At 43.9% G+C, this 20,939-nt stretch overlaps 2 protein-coding genes across 3 annotated transcripts in view; one reads left to right on the top strand and one right to left on the bottom strand.

The window, feature by feature from the left end:
- Positions 1–20,939, bottom strand: part of FBXO36 (F-box protein 36) — a 41,758-nt gene that overhangs the window by 14,648 nt on the left and 6,171 nt on the right. For both annotated transcript variants that reach the window (XM_077291201.1, XM_077291202.1), the window contains exons 2-3: positions 17,547–17,655; positions 11,059–11,231 (exon numbers count right to left, since the gene is read on the bottom strand). In XM_077291201.1, the coding sequence (XP_077147316.1) occupies positions 11,059–11,231; positions 17,547–17,655 (282 nt within the window). The remainder of the gene's footprint in view (positions 1–11,058; positions 11,232–17,546; positions 17,656–20,939) is intronic.
- TRIP12 (thyroid hormone receptor interactor 12) overlaps positions 17,359–20,939 on the top strand; it is a 146,014-nt gene continuing 142,433 nt past the window's right edge. The window contains exon 1 of the mRNA XM_077291184.1: positions 17,359–17,498. The gene's annotated coding sequence lies outside the window, so the exon portion shown is untranslated. The remainder of the gene's footprint in view (positions 17,499–20,939) is intronic.

The following is a 20,939-nucleotide window of genomic DNA, read 5'->3' as shown; positions in this document are numbered from 1 at the left end:
ATCAGTATTTTTAATCCAAAATCAGGAGTAGAACAGTCAGAGGAAAAGTATAATATGAACACGTCACCACTTCTGTATTTATCACCCACTTTTGATTTTGGTTTACAAATAATGATGTAGAATACTGACCAAATACTTAACGTGTGAACGTGGCCTTATTGACAGCTAGGTCAGCTGCTGATCTGTGATTGACAGCATCTAGGAAAAAGGGGCGAAAGTGCACACCCAAGGCGAAGACTCCACCAGTTGAACTGCAAAGCAGAGATTTCTCATACTGCGCTCCAAATGCAAAACATGTGAATATCTCCGCAATGGAGTGACACAGTGCAAAATGAAAAAAGTGTCAGAATCAGGAAAGCTCTGGGATTTTTACAAGGTATTTGAATTTTTTGGAGCAAATGACAGGTCCTCTTTAAATATTGCACAATGGTAGATAAACGTTATATAGGGAAAACCTGGTGACAAGTTCCCATTAAATATTGTGAAGAGCGGAACAAAAATGGTTACCTCAATGAACCAAAAAGAATTTGTGATCAATATTGACCTGTCCATTCAAGGACATTTTAGCTATAGTGTGAAATCCTATTTTTTGTTTGTGAAACTGCCACTTAGGCGAAACTGTACTGTTTTGTTTGTTGTGAAACTATCACATAGCCGAAACTGTTTTTTTGTCTTCTCTTTTCTCTCTTTGTTTAAACAAGCAAAACTTGTATAACCACTGAAACTACCTGTACAACTATATAAAGAGGGGATAGCACCTTGAAGGCAGGCGTGCTTCAGAGGCTTCCCAGTGATATACTATACGAGACGTGTCTTGTGTATTATTTCTGGTGATTCCCCACTTCCAAAGGCTGCTCCGACTGAGTGTGGTCCCGACATTTCCTGGCGCCTGAACAGGGACCCGAGGTCTGTGTACTCCTTCAAGAACACCGGCAGAATACGAACGAAAAGAGAATCTGGGATAATGGACGGCAGATGAATAAAAACCTGGCCAGGTAAGAGACACTGTTAGATCTCTTATATCTGCCCTGCACTGTCCGTAAGATTTTCTGTGTCGTGTCCTTTAGCGGGTAGTTCTAGTAGAGGAGGATACCTATAGCTCGGGTTCTTGAACTACTTAGGAATTGACCACCTCACGGAGTACGGCATTGAATGAGAGTGAATGTGAAGGTGTGTGGAAGTTGGGAATAGCCCTATAAGCCGCCCAGGGTGTTGAAACAGAAGAAGTGACTGTCCCACTGGGCAACGTGGTTGCGTCCTTTCGGGGAGACCTCCGCGCCTATGTTCAATCTCTGATCCTGTCTTTGACGAAAACCTGGTGACGGATAAGTGTATGATAGTATGAGCCCAGGACAGATAAATTAGCCTGGGACAAGATACGTTGTATTTTGATCCTCTGTCTGGTTGCATTTGTGTTGTTTGCTATAGGTGTAGGAATCAGGATTTTCTTACATCAACACGGTACGCAGAAGCCGTTAAACATCCTAGCTCCTTAGGAAGAAGGTAACGAGGTATTCTCATACCCAAACGCCACCTAGGGCAAGAAAAGAAAAAAGCTCAGGATAAGAAAATGGGGAATAAGCAAACAAAGTCGGAACCAGAAGAATTAGATATCTATACTATCATAAAGGAGAGAAGTGGTGAAGATGCCACTAAGGGGCTGAGAAAGATTTTTAGTAAGTTTGGAGTTACTAAGGCAGAAGCCTTTAGTAGAAAAAAATGGGAAGGAATTCAGGAAAAAAAAAAAGGCATAATCAGAGACAAGAAATGGATAGATCAGATCCAAGCGTTGATTGATGTCTCTAGGGTAGCAGAAAAAGAGGGATGGACATATAATCAACAGAATAAAAAGTGGTGTATTAGACCCGCAGGCTACGGAGAAAAACAAAATGTGGAATATAAGAACACCCCACCCCCATACCTTAACCCACATGCCCCATCTTTTCTCCAAACACCACCTCAAAGTTTAGCCGGACCAGGAGGATGGGTATGTCCGCACTGTGGACAACAAAATCCAGACTGGAGAAATGATTGCCTAGCCTGTGGTACACCTAGACATGGCGCTGTACTTGCCCCTGTTAGGGTAGTACCAAGACCCTTTAGGGAACCTGGTGCTGACGGAGTAATGGGAACTAGATATCACCAAACTCGACAATATTTCCCTTGGTCCCCCGCTGAAGGCATGTCTCTCTTGCATAACGCACCAGATCCCACCCAGTGTCCAGTTAGATTTGCACAATATATACAGCAAATTATGCAGACTCACGCTGGAGTTTGGGCAGATGGAGAAGAATTATATAGAATGAAAATGACTCCTGGACTCTTCCAGGAGCTATTAGGCCATGTGCACACGTTAAGTATTTTTCGCGTTTTTTCGCTATAAAAACGTGATAAAAACTCGAAAAAAACGCTTACATATGCCTCCCATTATTTTAAGTGTATTCCGCATTTTTTGTGCAAATGTAGCCTTTTTTTCCGCGAAAAAATCGCATCGCGGAAAAAAAAGCAACATGTTCATTAAAATGCGGAATTGCAGGGGATTCCGCACACCTAGGGGTCCATTGATCTGCTTACTTCCCGCACGGGGCTGTGCCCACGATGCGGGAAGTAAGCAGATTATGTGCGGTTGGTACCCAGGGTGGAGGAGAGGAGACTCTCCTCCACGGACTGGGCACCATATAAGTGGTCAAAAAATAAGAATTAAAATAAAAAATAGTCCTATACTCACCCTCGATGTCTTCCCGCCTCCACTGCACGCTGTCGCTTCGGTTCCTGTAGCTGATGTGCGGCGAAGGACCTTGCCGATGACGTCACTGTCCTGTGATTGGTCGTGAGCGGTCATGTGACCGCTCACGTGACCGTGACGTCACGGAAGGTCCTGTGCGCACAGACCAGCTATAGAAAGAGGAACGGACGCCGCTGAGGAGATGTCTGGGTGAGTATAAGCATTTTTTTTATTTTTTTTATTATTTTTAAACATTCTATCTTTTACTATAGATGCTGCATAAGCTGCATCTATAGTAAAAAGTTGGTCACACTTGTCAAACAGTATGTTTGACAAGTGTGACCAACCTGTCAGTCAGTTTTCCAAGCGATGCTACAGATCGCTTGGAAAACTTTAGCATTCTGCAAGCTAATTACGCTTGCAGAATGCTAAAAAAACGGAAAAAAAAACGCAAAAAAAAAAATGCGGATTTCTTGCAGAAAATTTCCGGTTTTCTTCAGGAAATTTCTGCAAGAAATCCGCAACGTGTGCACATACCCTTAGCAAATCTACAGGTACATAGGCCCCAGGAAGGAGATGGTGCCTTACAAACGATAGAATCAGGTACGCAATTTGTAGATCACTTAATGGTTTTCATGAGGGAAAAACAGAGGCAGAGAGGAACAACGGGAGTGGTGGCTCAGAAATCTGGACAATCAGTAGACGAATATTATCTAAGTGTAGAAAATAATTTCAGAGATGAAGGCATGGATCTAACCGCTTCAGGAATGATGAGGTTAGTTACAAAAACCTTTATAGATGGATTGTCTCCAAAAGTGAAGGAAAAGCTTAAGGCCGCAACCCCTGATTGGAGAACCTTGGAAGACCCACACCTGGCTAGACAGAAAGCTGTAGGGATAGAAATGGACTTAAGAGAAAATTCTAAGCCAGTAAGAATTGCACAGGCTAATACTGGCTCTGCTAATCAAAAGTTTACTTGTCATTACTGTAAGAAGCCAGGACATTTCCAAAGGGAATGTAGGAAGAGAAAAGCAGATATAGATTCAGGAACCTTTGTACCCAAAAATAGGATAAATAACCCAGCGCCTGATCAAACAGACAGCTCAGAATGACTGAAGGTTATGCAGGTCTCTCTTCCTTCTAGAAGACCAATAATACAAGTTGAGGTTGAGGGTAAAAATGTACCTTTTCTGATAGGTACGGGAGCAACATCCTCCATTTTAAATCAAGACTTTTTACCATATCCTGACAATATATCCTCAAAGGTAACATATGCAGAAGGGTATGATGGTAAAATTCAGGCGTTGCCCTTTACAAAACCTTTAAATGTGAGCTTTGGCCCTAAAACCTTTGTATCCAAATTTTTATTTGCTAAAGGTGCACCTACCTGCTTGCTGGGTACTGATGTCTTAAGTAAAAGCATGCAAACATCCATTTTAGAGAAAATGGCACAGTTATGCTGACCATCCCTGAAGATGCAGAAACTCTGGAACAATATGTTAGAATACAGGCAATGGAGGATTTTCCCGAAATTTACACTCAACAAGCAAAAATTGACTTGTCTCGGGTTCCTGACAGCCTATGGGCAAAAGGAGACACTGATGTAGGATTCTTATCAGTAGCTCCTATACTGTTAGAAACTGCCCCGGGAACCATTTTACCTCAGCTCAGGCAATACCCCATCAGCGCCCAGCAAGAACTGGCGATTTCTCAACAAATTCAGGATTATGTATTACAAGGTGTTTTGGTAGAAATCAGGTCACCCGCCAATACACCCTTATATCCTGTTAAAAAGAAAGTTTCCTCCAAAGAAACTATGGTGAAATATCGCATGGTGCACGACCTACGGGAAATCAATAAGGTTTTGGCACCGGTCACCCCTGTGGTACCGAATCCTCATACCTTACTGTCTCAAATTCCCAGCACTGCTGCATATTTTACGGTAATTGACTTATCAAACGCATTTTTTTCTGTGCCACTACATAAGAACTGTTGGCATTTGTTTGCCTTTACATTCAAGGGTAAACAATTAGCATGGACAAGATTGCCACAAGGTATGGTACACTCACCAACTTTGTACTCTGAAGCAATGCAGACCGTGCTAAAAAATTTCATCCCAGAACCAGGAGTAGTCATTCTACAGTATGTAGATGATTTACTTATTTGTTGCCCTGATGAGCAGACGGCAGTTACCTCAACTGTTAATTTCTTAATTTTCCTAGCGCAAGAAGGCTGTAAAGTAAATAGACAGAAACTCCAGGCTTGTCAACAAACAGTCGTGTTCTTAGGTCACTGCATATCACAGGGCATCAGACACCTCACACCTCAACGTACGGAAGCCATACGTAACATGCTTGAACCCAGGAATCACAAACAGCTGCGTGCTTTCCTGGGTATTGTTTCACACTGTAGACAGTGGATCATACATGCAAGTCAACTCATGCAGTCTTTATATGACTGTATTGCCAACACGCCATATTCACTCAGTGAAGAGGCTAAACAGTCATTTTCCTCTTTGAAAACAGCACTGGTATCAGCTCCGGCTTTGGGACTCCCAGACTACACTAAGGGTATGTGCACACGTTCAGGATTTCTTGCAGAAATTTCCTGAAGAAAACCGGAAATTTTCTGCAAGAAATCCGCATTTTTTTTTTTGCGTTTTTTTCCGTTTTTTTCGCGTTTTTTTAGCATTCTGCAAGCGTAATTAGCTTGCAGAATGCTAAAGTTTTCCAAGCGATCTGTAGCATCGCTTGGAAAACTGACTGACAGGTTGGTCACACTTGTCAAACATAGCGTTTGACAAGTGTGACCAACTTTTTACTATAGATGCAGCTTATAGAATGTTTAAAAATAATAAAAAAATGCTTATACTCACCCAGACATCTCCTCAGCGGCGTCCGGCTCCTCTTCCTATAGCTGGTCTGTGCGCACAGGACCTTCCGTCACGGTCACGTGAGCGGTCACATGACCGCTCACGACCAATCACACGACAGTGACGTCATCGGCAGGTCTTTCGCCGCACACCAGCTACAGGAACCGAACGGCAGCATGCAGTGGAGGCGGGAAGACATCGAGGGTGAGTATAGGACTGTTTTTTATTTTAATTCTTATTTTTTTGACCACTTATATGGTGCCCAGTGCGTGGAGGAGAGTCTCCTCTCCTCCACCCTGGGTACCAACCGCACATAATCTGCTTACTTCCCGCATCGTGGGCACAGCCCCGTGCGGGAAGTAAGCAGATCAATGGACCCCTAGGTGTGCGGAATCCCCTGCAATTCCGCATTTTAATGAACATGTTGCTTTTTTTTCCGTGATGCGATTTTTTCGCGGAAAAAAAGGCTACATTTGCACAAAAAATGCGGAATACACTTAAAATAATAGGAGGCATATGTAAGCGTTTTTTTCGCGTTTTTATCACGTTTTTATAGCGAAAAAACGCGAAAAAAACGCGAAAAATACTGAACGTGTGCACATGGCCTAAACCTTTTCAATTGATGGCAGCTGAGATATCCTCACATGCTACAGGGGTGCTCACACAAAAACATGGAAACAAACAGAGACCTGTGGCATACATATCAGCTAGAGCCGCACCTTCTTGTGTAAGAGTAGTAGCCGCAATTTCACTGTTATTAGATAAAGCTTCTGAGATTGTTCTTGATCACCCACTTCTAGTTCAGACCACTCATGATGTACATGGCATTCTTAACCAGGTCCAACATAAACATATTTCAATGGCCAGACACCTCCGTCTCCAATGTTCCCTACTACTGCCGCCCAACATTTCCTTTGCCAGGGTTCAGACTCTTAATCTCGCGTCTTTGCTCCCTTTAGAGTCTGAGGGGGGTACCATACCTGAGGAAACTGCACTCTCCAACTCCTTTGACCCATCAGAGTCAATGCATGATTGTGTACAATTAATGGAACAAGAGACTCAGGGCTTACGTAATGTACGTGACAAGCCACTCTGTAATGCTACATTTGAACTTTTCATAGATGGCAGTAGATATGCAGATATGAATGGCCAATTTCATACAGGTTATGCGGTAGTAACTCAGCATGAAGTGCTGAAAGCAGAACCTCTCCCTGCTAATCAGTCTGCACAAGAAGCAGAACTTACGGCATTAGTTGAAGCTTTAAAAATAGCCAAAGATCAGACAGCAAACATATACACTGATTCTAGATATGCACATGGCATTATTTTCGATTTTGGCGTAATATGGAGAGCCAGAGGTTATATGACTGCTTCAGGCCAACCTGTTAAACATGCCTCCCTCATTAGACAGATTCTGGAGGCAGCACAAGAAACTAAAGAAATAGCGGTGATAAAGGTAGCTGCACATGTGAGACTCGACACCGAGGAAGCCAGGGGTAACGATAAAGCCGACAAAGCAGCAAAACAGGCAGCACGTAAACCCTTACATCATGCCCACACACTAGATAGCTCTGAAGATGATGAGGAGAGATTGAAGGAAGCTCAGAAACAGGTAGACGACGAAGAACGAGGGCAGTGGCGGAAAAAAGGGGCAGAAGATCAGCAAGGATTATGGAAAAAAGGAACTTTGTTGTGTTTACCCAGAGCCTGGTACCCTGCAGTGGCGAGTGACCTCCACCTACCTACGCATGTATCGGCAAACGGTATGACGCTCAAGGTAAAAGAAAGGTGGTTGGCTCCAGGCTTTGGTAATTTCGCTCGGAACATGTGTGCTGCATGCGCTATATGCCTGGCACACAATCCAGGTCAGACCATTAAAACCCCAACCAAGCATCATGTAAGACCACTGTATCCCTTTCAAAGACTCCAGATCGACTACATCCAGCTTCCTAGGTACAATGGATACGAATATGTGCTTGTGTGTGTGGACATGTTCTCAGGGTGGCCAGAGGCTTATCCAGTTCGTAAAGCCTCAGCAAAAACTACTGCCATTAAAATAGCACATGAACTGATACCCCGTTACGGCATGCCTGAGGTGATCGAGTCAGATAGGGGTACCCATTTTACTGGAGAAATATTCCAGAATGTTATGAAAATGTTGGGAGTAGAAAACCAGTTTCACACTCCGTATCACCCACAGAGTTCAGGTAAAGTGGAAAGATTAAATGGAACAATAAAATTAAAAATCCAGAAGGCCATGGCAGAAACAGGAAAGCCTTGGACCGAGTGTCTACCACTTGCCCTGTATTCCATCCGAAACGCCCCAAGGGGGAAGGCTAAGCTGTCACCACATGAGATTCTTTTTGGTAGAGCAGCAAATTTGGGTTGTTATTTTCCATAACAACTGATGTTGAATACTGAGACTTTAACTGCTTATGTACAAGAATTACAAAAACGTTTAACTAAAGTGCATTCGCAAGTTTTTGCTTCCCTTCCAGATCCAGAAAATCTCGAAGGAGGCCACAAGTTGGAACCTGGTGATCAAATCTACGTGAAAAGACACACCAGAAAGACTCTGGAACCGAGATTTGACGGACCTTTCCAAGTCCTGTTAACAACTCCAACAGCAGTCAAGCTTGAAGGAAAGGCATCATGGATACATGCAAGCCATTGCAAAAAAGCAGTATAAGACTCATGATATTGATGTTAATAATGTTAACCTCAACGGAGGCATGGGAAAGATTGAATTCTCTAGCCCCTTTGAACAATAGATTCGTACAACATCATAGAAAATTAGTGCATGATTTGTTAAATAATACGCAACCCCTGGCAGATTGTTGGATCTGTACCCATTCACCAGTATCAGCCACAAGTATACCTTTTCTAGCAGTTCCCGTGTCAGCTGAAGAAATATTCGCTTGGCCTAATTGTTCAGACAACCTGGCCAACAACCAACCTGGCAATACTAGACTATGGAACACTACAATCGCCATACCAGTTGTGGGATGGGTAGAATTTCCTTGGTGGCAGGGCAATCTTACAGGAAAAATAGGCAACTTACAATATTTAGCACTCAGAGGAGGAGCATGGGTACCTAGGAATAAGACTGGATTAACTGATTTAGGACAGGTCCCCACTGAAAATCTACAGCTCAGTTTCAGTACAACCACCCCTTCCTCTGATGCTTTCAAACCTACAGTATTGGAAAGGTACATACATAATAGAAAATGGGAACATTCCGAGTTGTTCCCCCAAGGTGATGCAAACAGTTGTACAAGTAAGCCGGGGAACCTGGTTTGTAATGAATCCGATGAGTATGTCAACGGAATGCATGTATGTGGGAATCCCGCAGCCGGGTACTGTAGCCCCTTGGGACAAAAACCCTCTTGGTGTATGCTTCAGAATGTATCTAGTTTTGTGGATTTGGCTCACAGATTGGTATTGCAGCACTCAGCTTTGTGGGATCTGCCTGAGGGTACATTTTGGATATGCGGAGAAGGAGCATATAAATGGCTTCCCGTAGGTATAAAGGGTACTTGTACATTAGGACGCCTAACCCCGGCTACTTTCATAATTTCGAACAAACAAGTGAATATGCAAGCCGTGCCCAAGCACACACTGTATAAAAGAGCTGCAGATAACTCACCACGTCCCTCGGGGAGGCCACATATAGTACAAATGGGAATTCCCAACAAAATTGCTAGTACCATTTTTATTTATCCTATGTTAACACAGATGTGGGATAAATTAGTTAGAGCCACGGATTATCTAGATGACCAGATTTGGGATATATTGGACATATTAAATACTAGTATAGCTGTACAGAATCAGCTTATAATAGTCACTAACCAACATACCCTGGTATTGGATTACCTAACTGCCTCACAAGGGGGTATGTGTCAAATCATCGGACCCACCTGCTGTCATTATATAGACCCGAATAGTACTATGAGTATGAGATTTAAATTAGAAGACGTACAACGACTCAGGGATCAGTATGACAAAGACAATGACCAAAATAAGGATAGCTGGTGGTCAGATACCTTTTCTTTTCTTAACCCGGCCAATTGGTTCAGGGGGATCGGTGGGTGGGTTACCGGGATTATGCAAAGCCTAATACATACAGTTATAGTTATTGTAATTATATATGTATTATTCAAGGTTGTACTCAAGGGTATCTCGGTATGCACAAATAAATTTTGTGTAATGGATGCGAGAATATAAAGTTTTTTTTTGTAATATCACAAAAAGAATGACTAAAATAATCGTCTATATGACAAGGTTTTGAATGGAATATGTCAAAGGGGGAATTGTGAAGAGCGGAACAAAAATGGTTACCTCAATGAACCAAAAAGAATTTGTGATCAATATTGACCTGTCCATTCAAGGACATTTTAGCTATAGTGTGAAATCCTATTTTTTGTTTGTGAAACTGCCACTTAGGCGAAACTGTACTGTTTTGTTTGTTGTGAAACTATCACATAGCCGAAACTGTTTTTTTGTCTTCTCTTTTCTCTCTTTGTTTAAACAAGCAAAACTTGTATAACCACTGAAACTACCTGTACAACTATATAAAGAGGGGATAGCACCTTGAAGGCAGGCGTGCTTCAGAGGCTTCCCAGTGATATACTATACGAGACGTGTCTTGTGTATTATTTCTGGTGATTCCCCACTTCCAAAGGCTGCTCCGACTGAGTGTGGTCCCGACAATATGAATAGCAAACAGAAAACAATCTTTTTTCCTTCAGTTTTCCCATCAGTGTTTCACTGAGTAAATGGATCAAAAAAGTTAAAAGGAATCTGTCAGCAAGTTTTTCTTATGTAGTCTGAGAGCAGCATAATGTAGGGTGGCAGAGATCCTGATTCCAGTGATGTGTCACTTACTGGACTTCTTGGTGTAGTTTTGATATAAATATTTCTCTGCTGTAGATATAGTAAATGTTGAGCTGTGTATAACCCAGCCCACACCACTGAGTGGCAGCTTCCTGTGTACACTATCAATCAGTTAAGGGTGGGGGAGCAGTCACACAGATTCCTCTAGTGATAATCCCCTGCTGACAAAACGCTGATTATACTAAAACTACAGGACACAGCCCAGTAAGTCACACATCACTGTAATCAGTCAATCTGTCCCTACATTATGCTGCTCTCAGATTACATCGCAAAAACCTGGTGACAGATTCCCTTTAAGACAGTCTACTTCTGCTATGCTGAAAACCAAATCAGAAAAAAAATAGCTGCAACACAGATGATCCTATGTAAAAATATATATGGATGTGTGAATGTAGTCAAATGCAAATTATGCCCGAAACCCTATTTGTGCCAGGTCAAACTACAAGTCCACAGAAAAACCTGAGGCACTACCCCGGATATCATGAACTGATCCTGGAGCAATGACATGTCAGATTTCTCTGATTACTCCTTGCACATGTACTCAACTACAATGAACAAATAGATTTACCTTCTGAAACGTATGAGACACTTGGGAGAGCTGAGCGATGTCCTCTAAGTCCAGGAAAGTGAGGATATACAAGATCAAGGACTCGGGAAGGCGCTCCAGGAAATCGTACTGCCCGCGGCAGAGGTTAGTCACGTGGTTGAGGGTTTTCGCTCCAAAGATTATTCCAATCTGAGCTGTAGAGTAAAAAGGAGAATGACTTATCTCTGTAACTGAGGGTATAAGGTGCAGAAGCGCCCACCTGGCGTGAGGACGATGCAACGTCAAACCTCCAGTCTACAGAACGGAAACGCCGATTCAGAAAACTTCACCAAAAGTGACGATTTACTGGAAGCAGACAAGACCGGACAAGTGCAACGTTACCTTATATCAACCATTCCAAGAGCGTATTCCCAGGTGCCAGAAATGTCAAAAAACACTTGTTCATAACTAATGTAGCTGAAATGTATATACAGTATATATTTTAGTTTGCGTTTTTTAGGATTTATTCAGATTATGGTCATTTAGCAATTTCGTTTCCTCCAGGATAACCCATGTGGTGATCGTGACGTGAATAGTAACACAGGAGGGTAATCCTGCAGCTGCCCTTTAACAAGCCACAAGTGTCACATGGCAGCAGGGGGGAAACTCCATACAGGTATGTCACACATGGCACAGATGGACGCATTGTATGTATGTGAGCTCTGCTGCTAAATACAGATGGGAATGACAAACTGTATCTAAAAAGCCCCCAGATTTCCTCATGAATAAGAGCTTATCAGGAAAACAAAAAAAAAATCCTGGGAACTTTGCTCCCTATCGCCACCTATAGGATTATCCTGAGATCACCAAGTAAACTATTCCTGGAGAATGTGACAAAACAAGTCCCTTTAGTCATTTTGTTTCACGTTCTGAAATTTCCAGACTCCTCAGGTTTCCTGGTCTGAAATAACAGCCTAATAGATATCTTTGTTGCTGTCTGTTGGTTCAGGTCAGGAGACCCTCAGTTGCTCAGGAAATTGTGGTCCACACACAGACTGTGAAATGTGAGCCCCAGGTTTCGCTCAGTTTTTTTTTTTTAATTTGAGTATAAAACGGATAGCACACAGTCCAATTAAAGTTTATGAGCTGCTGTTTTCACATGGAACAAGTGTATCTGAAATAAAGTGTCAATGGGCACATGATGTCTTTTCAAGTGAATTCCGCTCCGAAACCCACCTGAAAAAGCGCTAAATGCTCAAAAGAATGAACATATGCATTTCTATGCAAAAACAACTCACTGTTCATATATTCAGGCTTTTGAGCGTCTTTTAACCTCTTCATGACCTTGGACGTACTCACTACATCTTTGTCGGCTGGTACTTAGTGACCTTAGACGTACTGGGTACGTCCAGGCGATTTTGCGGGCACAAGAGCTGTGCGCACGCAACCGCCACTCTGCGTGAATCCGTGAAATATGTAATATAATATAATGAGGCAGAGGCCTGTGATCCAAATGTTTCCGTCTTCTTAGGCATACATAAAAGCGTGGTAAGCCACAGTTTTGTGCACTTCTGTAGGAAGTAGGAAACTGCTTTACAGAGGCCAGACGGAGTCCGCAGTAACTCTGCTGCCTCATTATAATAAATGGATATCTAGGGAATTTCATCTGAATCACGTCACTCGGAGATTTAGATAGGAACCCCAAAGTTCTCAGAGTAGGGAGCAAGATAAATGGGATCCCAATCGTTATCTAAAATGTTCCCAATAAAAGCTTCAACTCAATCCACAAAAAAAAGCAAGTCCCCACTCAGGTCTGTCATCTGTCAATGGAAATATAGGGGCTTCCATGTTACTGGTAGTGCAAAGGCTCTGGAAAAGCAAAATGGCTCCTCAGCCGCCAAAAGAAATTCAGCAAATTCTGCGCTCCCAAATCCAAGTGTCCCCCTCCCTTCTGAGCCCCAGTGTGTCTAAAATTTTGTAGTGATGAGAGCCCCCCTAATTTACGGGTGCGTGTCTCCACAAGCATGAGCAGGGCACTACAATGTACTGGTCACTATAAGGTACTGGTCACTTCAACATACTTACATACTACAATGGCAGTGTCACAGCTCCCGGGATTTAATGCTGCAGGGAGAGCTGCACACAGCAGTAATGGAGCAGAGCTAAAAGCCGGGTACTAACCTTGTAACCAACAAGACCTGAGGCATGTGACAGAGTGGGAGGAGGTCAGGGGCAGAGCCAGACGCTGGAGAACAGAGAAGGGATAAATACTAGAGAGTTACCAAACAAGCAAAGATCGGTACCAAAAGGGAGAGGCAGGGGATTGTCAGAAGCAAAGCCAGAGGTCTGAAATCCAGAATAGCAAACAGAGTAACGCACGGAGAGCAAGATAAATACAGTGCAAACCGAGCACAAACTCCAGGGGGTGAAGCACACAAGCCAAAACAGAACGTATAGCTGACAGTAAAACCCAGCTAGGAGTGAGTATAAATACCCCTCCCATCTTGAAAGAGAGGCCAACAATATTAACCCTGAGAGAACAGGACATTAACCATGTCCTAACCATGACAGGCAGTTTTCAATTTTCACTCCATTCTGGAAAACATCCATGCAGTCAAAATTGTCACTACGTCTGTAGATAAATTCCCAAAGACGAATAATTTCCAAAATGGGGTTACTTGAGGGGGTCTGCTTTTCTAGCACTTAGGGTCTCTGTACATGGAGTCCGCAAACTATTCTAGGAAAATCTGCACCCCAGGAGGCAAATAGTGCTCCGTCCCTCCCGCGTCTCTCTATATGGATAAGCAGTACTGTACAGTATAGGGTATTTCTACATTCAGCAGAAATTGTGGGATACATTTTTGTGCCATTTTTACCCATTTCCCAGTCTGAAAATGTAAAATTTGGAGCCAACACACAATCTTGGTGGTAAAAATGTAAATGATTTTTTTTTTCACTGCCCAGTGGTGTAAAATTCTGTGCTACACATGTAGTGTCAATATGATCACTGCACCCCTAGATTAATTCAATGAGAGGTTTAGGTTGTACAATGGCGTCATTTATGGTGGATTCTGCTGTCCTGGCACCTCAGGGGTTCTGCCAATGTGACATGGCACCCTCAATCCAGTGCAGCAAAATTGGCACTGTAATATGGCAATCCTTTCCTTTTGAGTTTTGCACTGTGCTTCAAAAGTAGTTTTTGACCACATATGGGATATCTGTGAACTCAGGGAAAAATTGCACAACAAATTTTGGTGTCCATTTTCTCCAGTGTCCTTGTGAAAATACAAAATTTGGGGCTAAAAAACATTTTTGTGGGAAAAATTTGATTTTTTTTATCTTCACAGCTCAATGTTATAAACTTCTGTGAAGCACCTGGGATTTCAAGGTGCTCACCACAGATCAAGATAAGTTCCCCGAGGGTCTAGTTTCCAAAATGGGGCCACTTGTGGGGGGCTTCCATTGTTAAGGCACATCAGGGACTCTACATACACGACATGGTGTCCGATAATTATTCCAGCAAATTTTACATTCAAAAAGTCAAATGGAGCTCCTTCCCTTCTGAGCCCTGCCGTGTGCCCAAACAGTAGTTTTCCCCCTCATATGGAGTATCGGCATGCTCAAGAGAAATTGCACAAGAAATTGTATGGTGTAATTTCTCCTGTTATCCTTATGTAAATGCAAAGCTTGGAACATTTTTGTGGGGAAAATGTGTTTTGTTTTTTTTTACATTTTCACAGCTCAATGTTATAAACGTCTGTGAAGCACCGGGAGTTCAAGGTGCTCAATACACATCTAGATAAGTTCTCTGGGGGGTCTAGGTTCCAAAATGGTGCGACTTGTGGGGGGTTTCCACTGTGTAGGCACATCAGGGGCTCTCCAAACACAACATGACATCTGCAAATTATGCCAGCAAATGTTACATACAAAACATGAAAGTGACTCTCTGATTTAAGGGCATAAAAATTAAAAGTTTTAAAATGTTGAAATTTTTGCCAAATTTCCGTTTTGTTTTATTTAAGTAAAGAAATTTAAGTTATATTGAAGAAATTTCACCACTATCATGAAGTAGTATATGACACTAAAAACAATCTTAGAATCAGTGGAATTCATTGAAGCTTTCCAGTGTTATGACCTCATAAATTGACACTGGTCAGAATTGTAAAAATTGGCCTGGTCAGGAAGGCAAAAACAGGCTTCGGGCTGAAGGGGTTAAAGCAGAAAGACCCACAAACAAGCAACAACTGAAGTCAGCTGCAGTAGGCAAAGCCTCACAAAGGAGGAAACCCAGGGTTTGGTGACATCCATGGCTTCCAGACTTCAGGCACTCATTTCCTGCAAAGGATTCTCTATAAAGTATTAAAAATTAACATTTCATTTATGGTAATATTAATTTGCCCAATTACTTTTGAGCACCTGAAATGAGGCTTTGTAGAAAAATGGTTGCAATTCCTAAACGTTTAATAGGATATTTTTGTTCAATCCCTTTAATTAAACCTGAAAGTCTACACATCAATTGTATGAGGGGCGTTCATTAAAGATTTCCCTTGACCCACTTCTATTTATCACAGGACGCTGAAACTGCACATGTGTAATGATATACGTGCCAATTTGCAACTCAGAACTGATAACGGTCTTAATTTTACAGGTGCTGAAGTGGTGTGAGGTTTGATAATGGACGCAGTGGAATACAGACCAGTCATCAAGTTCCTTTACTTGAAAGGCCGCACACCAAAGGAGACGTTCGATGAGATGAAAGAGGTTTATGGTGATGATTCCCAAACATAGGATGTAGTCAAGAACTGGCAATGTCAATTCAAATGTGGTGGACTTCGGTGCAAACAGCTCCAATTCCAGGGGGACCCCACACTGTTATTGATGAACACACCATCCAGCAAGTGGAGGTCGCTATTTTGGAAAATCGCCGCGTAACCATTCACCACCTAGCGCAAAATGTCACGATTAGTGTGGGGTCCGAGGAAAAAATCATCCAAGACCATCTTCACATGCATAAGGTATCCACTCACTGGGTTCCTCAGCTGCTCACACCTTTCCAGAAGCAGGAAGGAGTCGAATGCTCTGAGGCTCTACTAACGATGTGCCATGGAAACCAGGAGGACTTTTTTAACAGACTGATTACACAGGATGAAAGCTGGGTCCATCACTATGATCCTGAGACTAAAGTCCTGTCGATGCAATGGAAGCATCATGACTCACTGCCTCCAAAGAATGCACGTGACCAACCCTCGGCAGGCAAGGTCATGCTCGCAGTATTTTGGGGTCCAACATGAAGTAGTATTGATGGATTTCCTAGCAAAGGGTACAATTATCACTGGGGCATACTATGCTTCACTGCTGCGGAAATTGCGGGAGGCCATCAAACCCAAGAGAAGTGGCATGGTCACCAAAGGTGTCCGCCTTCTGCAAGAAAATGCACCAGTTCACAACTCACATGTTGCCCAAATGGAAGAATGCTCTTGTGACTTTGAAATTCAGCCTCATCCCCCTTATTCACCTGACATTGCACCATTGGACTGCCACCTCTTTACAACAATGAAGTTAGTTTTGAAGGGCAAGCATTTTCTACATGATGAGACTCTAATTTCCAAAGTCATAACCTTGCTTCTGGAGCAACCTGTCGACTTCTACAAGCGAGGTGTTTACAGTTGCTTAAAGAGATGGGAGAAGTGTTAGTCCCTAAGTGGCACCTATGTCGAGAAGGACTAAACTGTGACAAGTTTCATTGCTCTCAGTCCACAGGAAGTGGGTCATGGGAAATCTTTAATGAATGCCCCTCGTATGTCAGTTGTTTCATTTTGAATCCAAAATAGTGGCCTGCAGAGCTGAAATCACAAAGATTTAGTCACTGTCCAAATTTTTCTGGACATAACTGTATGTGTATACACACAAACACAAATTACATTAATTCCTCTACAGCGAGTTAACACAAAAAATTAGAAAATGCTAATATGTGGTATATATATCCACATATCCTAAGAGTCACACAAGAAACATTACACTAATTCCTCTGCGGCGAGTTACCAGAGTAATAATAAGGGCTTCTGTTTATGAGTGCCGCACAGGAGAGGAGGCATTTCTGGCAATGCTCCCATGAAAATAGTTTTTCTGTGATTTTGTCGATATGAGGGCAGAGCTATGTCGGTGGCATAGACAGAGTGCTTTTCATTCTCAGTGTTAGGGTTTGCCTGGGTGGAGTTTACTGTGGGAGGAACGATGGGAAGTTCAGTCTGAAAGAAAGAAAAAAAAAAAAAAATCAAGGAAGTTGTCTTTACTACTTCCATGAAAGCGCAATATGAATCAGAAGCACCGAGCTGCACATAGACCATTTTAGGAGACCTAATCCACAGGCTGTGAGGGAAGAAGGCATCTCCCAACCCTACACTGGATGTAGAAGATTTCAGACGTACCCAACAAGGATCAAGTGAATCAGCAAAGCTGCTGTAAAGTTTCTCTGGAAGAAGGTATGTGACTCCGGGTTAGCCATTCTCCTGTGACGCGAGCCCACTTACCGTGCAGTGTTGAGTCATCTAGAAAGTCCTCATGAGATTCCCTAAGTTCTCCAGGTCTTGCTTCCCGAAATTCACTTCTGAGGGAGATCTTCCACCACCGAATAATAACCTTATAGTGAGAATGAGGCATGGTACTGTTACTCATGTGACATCAGACCACAAGACCCCCTACTTTTTTAATAACCAGTAGTGATGAGCGAATACACTCGTTACTTGAGATTTCCCGAGCACGCGCGGGTGTCCTCCGAGTATTTTTTAGTGCTCGAAGATTTAGTTTTCCTCACCTCAGCTGAATGATTGACATCTGTTAGCCAGCTTGATTACATGTGGGGATTCCCTAGCAACCAGGCAACCCCAACCCCCACATGTACTTATGCTGGCTAACAGATGTAAATCATTCAGCTGCGGCGATGAAAACTAAATCTCCGAGCACTAAAAAATACTCGGAGGACACCCGAGCGTGCTTGGGAAATCTCGAGTAACGAGTATATTCGCTCATCACTAATAAACAGCTCTATTGATAAGAGGATGACACAGGTTCACTATTACCAATGTCTCCTCATACACCACAAGTGAAGGGATAACATGGCGATCCTCAAGTCGCAAGGAATCTAACTGGTGGACTTTTTTGCTCATTTCTTTTCATGGTCACAGTACCTTGTGAATCACATTGAGACTAGGGATGAGTGGACCCGTGTAAGTACAGGTTCTGATACCCAACCTGAACTTTATTTCAAAGTTCGGTTTGGGTACCCGAACTTGAAACAGAACCCAAACTCCATTGAAAACAGCGGCGACCCAAACTTTTGAGCTGGGAAAAATCTCCCTCGCTCTCTCTCCAACGGACTTTCCCTGGAACTCCAAACATTGCCACTGACTTCCGGGAGATGTCCGGGTTCGACGTTTGGCACCGGACACTAACTGTTCATAAGGTACGAACCCCGAACTTTTAAGTTCAGGTTCGCTCACCTCCGATTGCGAGCCATTTGCTTACACTGTGCTGAAACATAGCACGATCTCTGGATGCGTGACCGATGTTGTGGCCAAAGCCGCCATGTACTAGGTAGCTGAAGGTCAACCACTATAGCTTCTCCTCACAGTACATTGTATAGGAGTGGACCCCAAACATTCTCATACACCAGCGTTATCCACTTTTTGGGCATCTGTAAAAATCTGTTTTATTAATTCCCTAAATTACATTTGCGTCATACCCGCCACACTGTGCTGTCAGTGAGAGAAATAGAGAAACTGCTCAAATTTGACTTTAGGATTAGGAATCCGCACAGGTAATGAGCCCTCACTGTCTGCCGGGGAGAAATGACGTATATGCAGGTATAAAGAACAGATATAATAAGTGTATAGAGCAGGACACAAGGGTCGGAGCCACCGATGGCAGTTACTTCTAACTTCTCCATTCCCTTCATTTCCTTATGTTATGTCAACAGCAGGAAATGAAAATCAGGAGGCAGATGAGGACCAACAACCTGGGCTCAGCTACATTACGTCAGAGCCTTGCGTTTACTAATATGCTGGGAAAAGCTCCTGGAATACAAGGGCCACAGTCACATGATGGAGGCCCAAATAGCTCAATTAAGGCTTCAGATGGGATGGTTTATTCCTATGGAATAATTATTGCCGCCATAGATCTCTGCTGTGTTTTATATGTTAAAAATACCATACGTGGTAACGCAAACTGTGGGTTTTTTACTTCTAAGGCTCATACAGACATTTCTGATTTTTGTCGTATGTAGAAACATGGACCGTTGGTCATTAGTGTTTGGTCGGTGTCAGTTGTTACCTTCATGGTTTCATCAGTAATTTATCATGGTTAAAAAGAAATAAATGACAAAGCTTCTCTTCTCCATTACTGTTAACCATGGACTGCACATGGATTGTACACAGATGTCACCATGGGCTGTCTGTGATTTTCACCGACCCATAAAATCGTATGGGTGAATTTGATGCATGATGGTGGTCAAAAACTGGTCTTGTCACTGTGATTTTTTTTTTTTCCCTTTCATTGTGTAGTGGTATCCCCTCAACATAGTAACATCCATTGTGCCCTGTCTCAGAATAACGACAGCCAAAGGTTCCCCACACATCACATTAGCCAGGATCGCTACATCCACGGGTTCCCACCTCACCCGCATTCTGTATTCTCGCACCAAGCACTCCCACTACACATCACATCTAGCTTCAGGCACCTCTTCCGACTGGCAGTATCACTCTGGAGTATCTTCATAGCTGTTTGCTAGACTGCACCAAGCTGACAGCCGCAAGCCACACATCATGGGCCTGCGAGCCACAAATCATGGTCTCCCGAGCCACGCATCATGGTCTCCCGAGCCAAGCATCATGGTCTCCCGAGCCACGCATCATGGTCTCCCGAGCCAAGCATCATGGTCTCCCGAGCCACGCATCATGGTCTCCCGAGCCAAGCATCATGGTCTCCCGAGCCACGCATCATGGTCTCCCGAGCCACGCATCATGGTCTCCCGAGCCACGCATCATGGTCTCCCGAGCCACGCATCATGGTCTCCCGAGCCACGCATCATGGTCTCCCGAGCCACGCATCATGGTCTCCCGAGCCACGCATCATGGTCTCCCGAGCCACGCATCATGGTCTCCCGAGCCACGCATCATGGTCTCCCGAGCCACGCATCATGGTCTCCCGAGCCACGCATCATGGTCTCCCGAGCCACGCATCATGGTCTCCCGAGCCACGCATCATGGTCTCCCGAGCCACGCATCATGGTCTCCCGAGCCACGCATCATGGTCTCCCGAGCCACGCATCATGGTCTCCCGAGCCACGCATCATGGTCTCCCGAGCCACGCATCATGGTCTCCCGAGCCACGCATCATGGTCTCCCGAGCCACGCATCATGGTCTCCCGAGCCACGCATCATGGTCTCCCGAGCCACGCATCATGGTCTCCCGAGCCACGCATCATGGTCTCCCGAGCCACGCATCATGGTCTCCCGAGCCACGCATCATGGTCTCCCGGGTCACGCATCATGGTCTCCCGGGTCACGCATCATGGTCTCCCGGGTCACGCATCATGGTCTCCCGGGTCACGCATCATGGTCTCCCGGGTCACGCATCATGGTCTCCCGGGTCACGCATCATGGTCTCCCGGGTCACGCATCATGGTCTCCCGGGTCACGCATCATGGTCTCCCCGAGTCACGCATCATGGTCTCCCGAGTCACGCATCATGGTCTCCCGAGTCACGCATCATGGTCTCCCGAGTCACGCATCATGGTCTCCCGAGTCACGCATCATGGTCTCCCGAGTCACGCATCATGGTCTCCCGGGTCACGCATCATGGTCTCCCGGGTCACGCATCATGGTCTCCCGAGTCACGCATCATGGTCTCCCGAGTCACGCATCATG

The sequence above is a fragment of the Ranitomeya variabilis genome, chromosome 2, assembly GCF_051348905.1.
Source record: "Ranitomeya variabilis isolate aRanVar5 chromosome 2, aRanVar5.hap1, whole genome shotgun sequence".
Lineage (NCBI taxonomy): Eukaryota > Metazoa > Chordata > Amphibia > Anura > Dendrobatidae > Ranitomeya > Ranitomeya variabilis.
The sequence above is the reverse complement of the archived record's forward strand: the minus strand, read 5'-3'. Positions and strand labels throughout refer to the sequence as shown.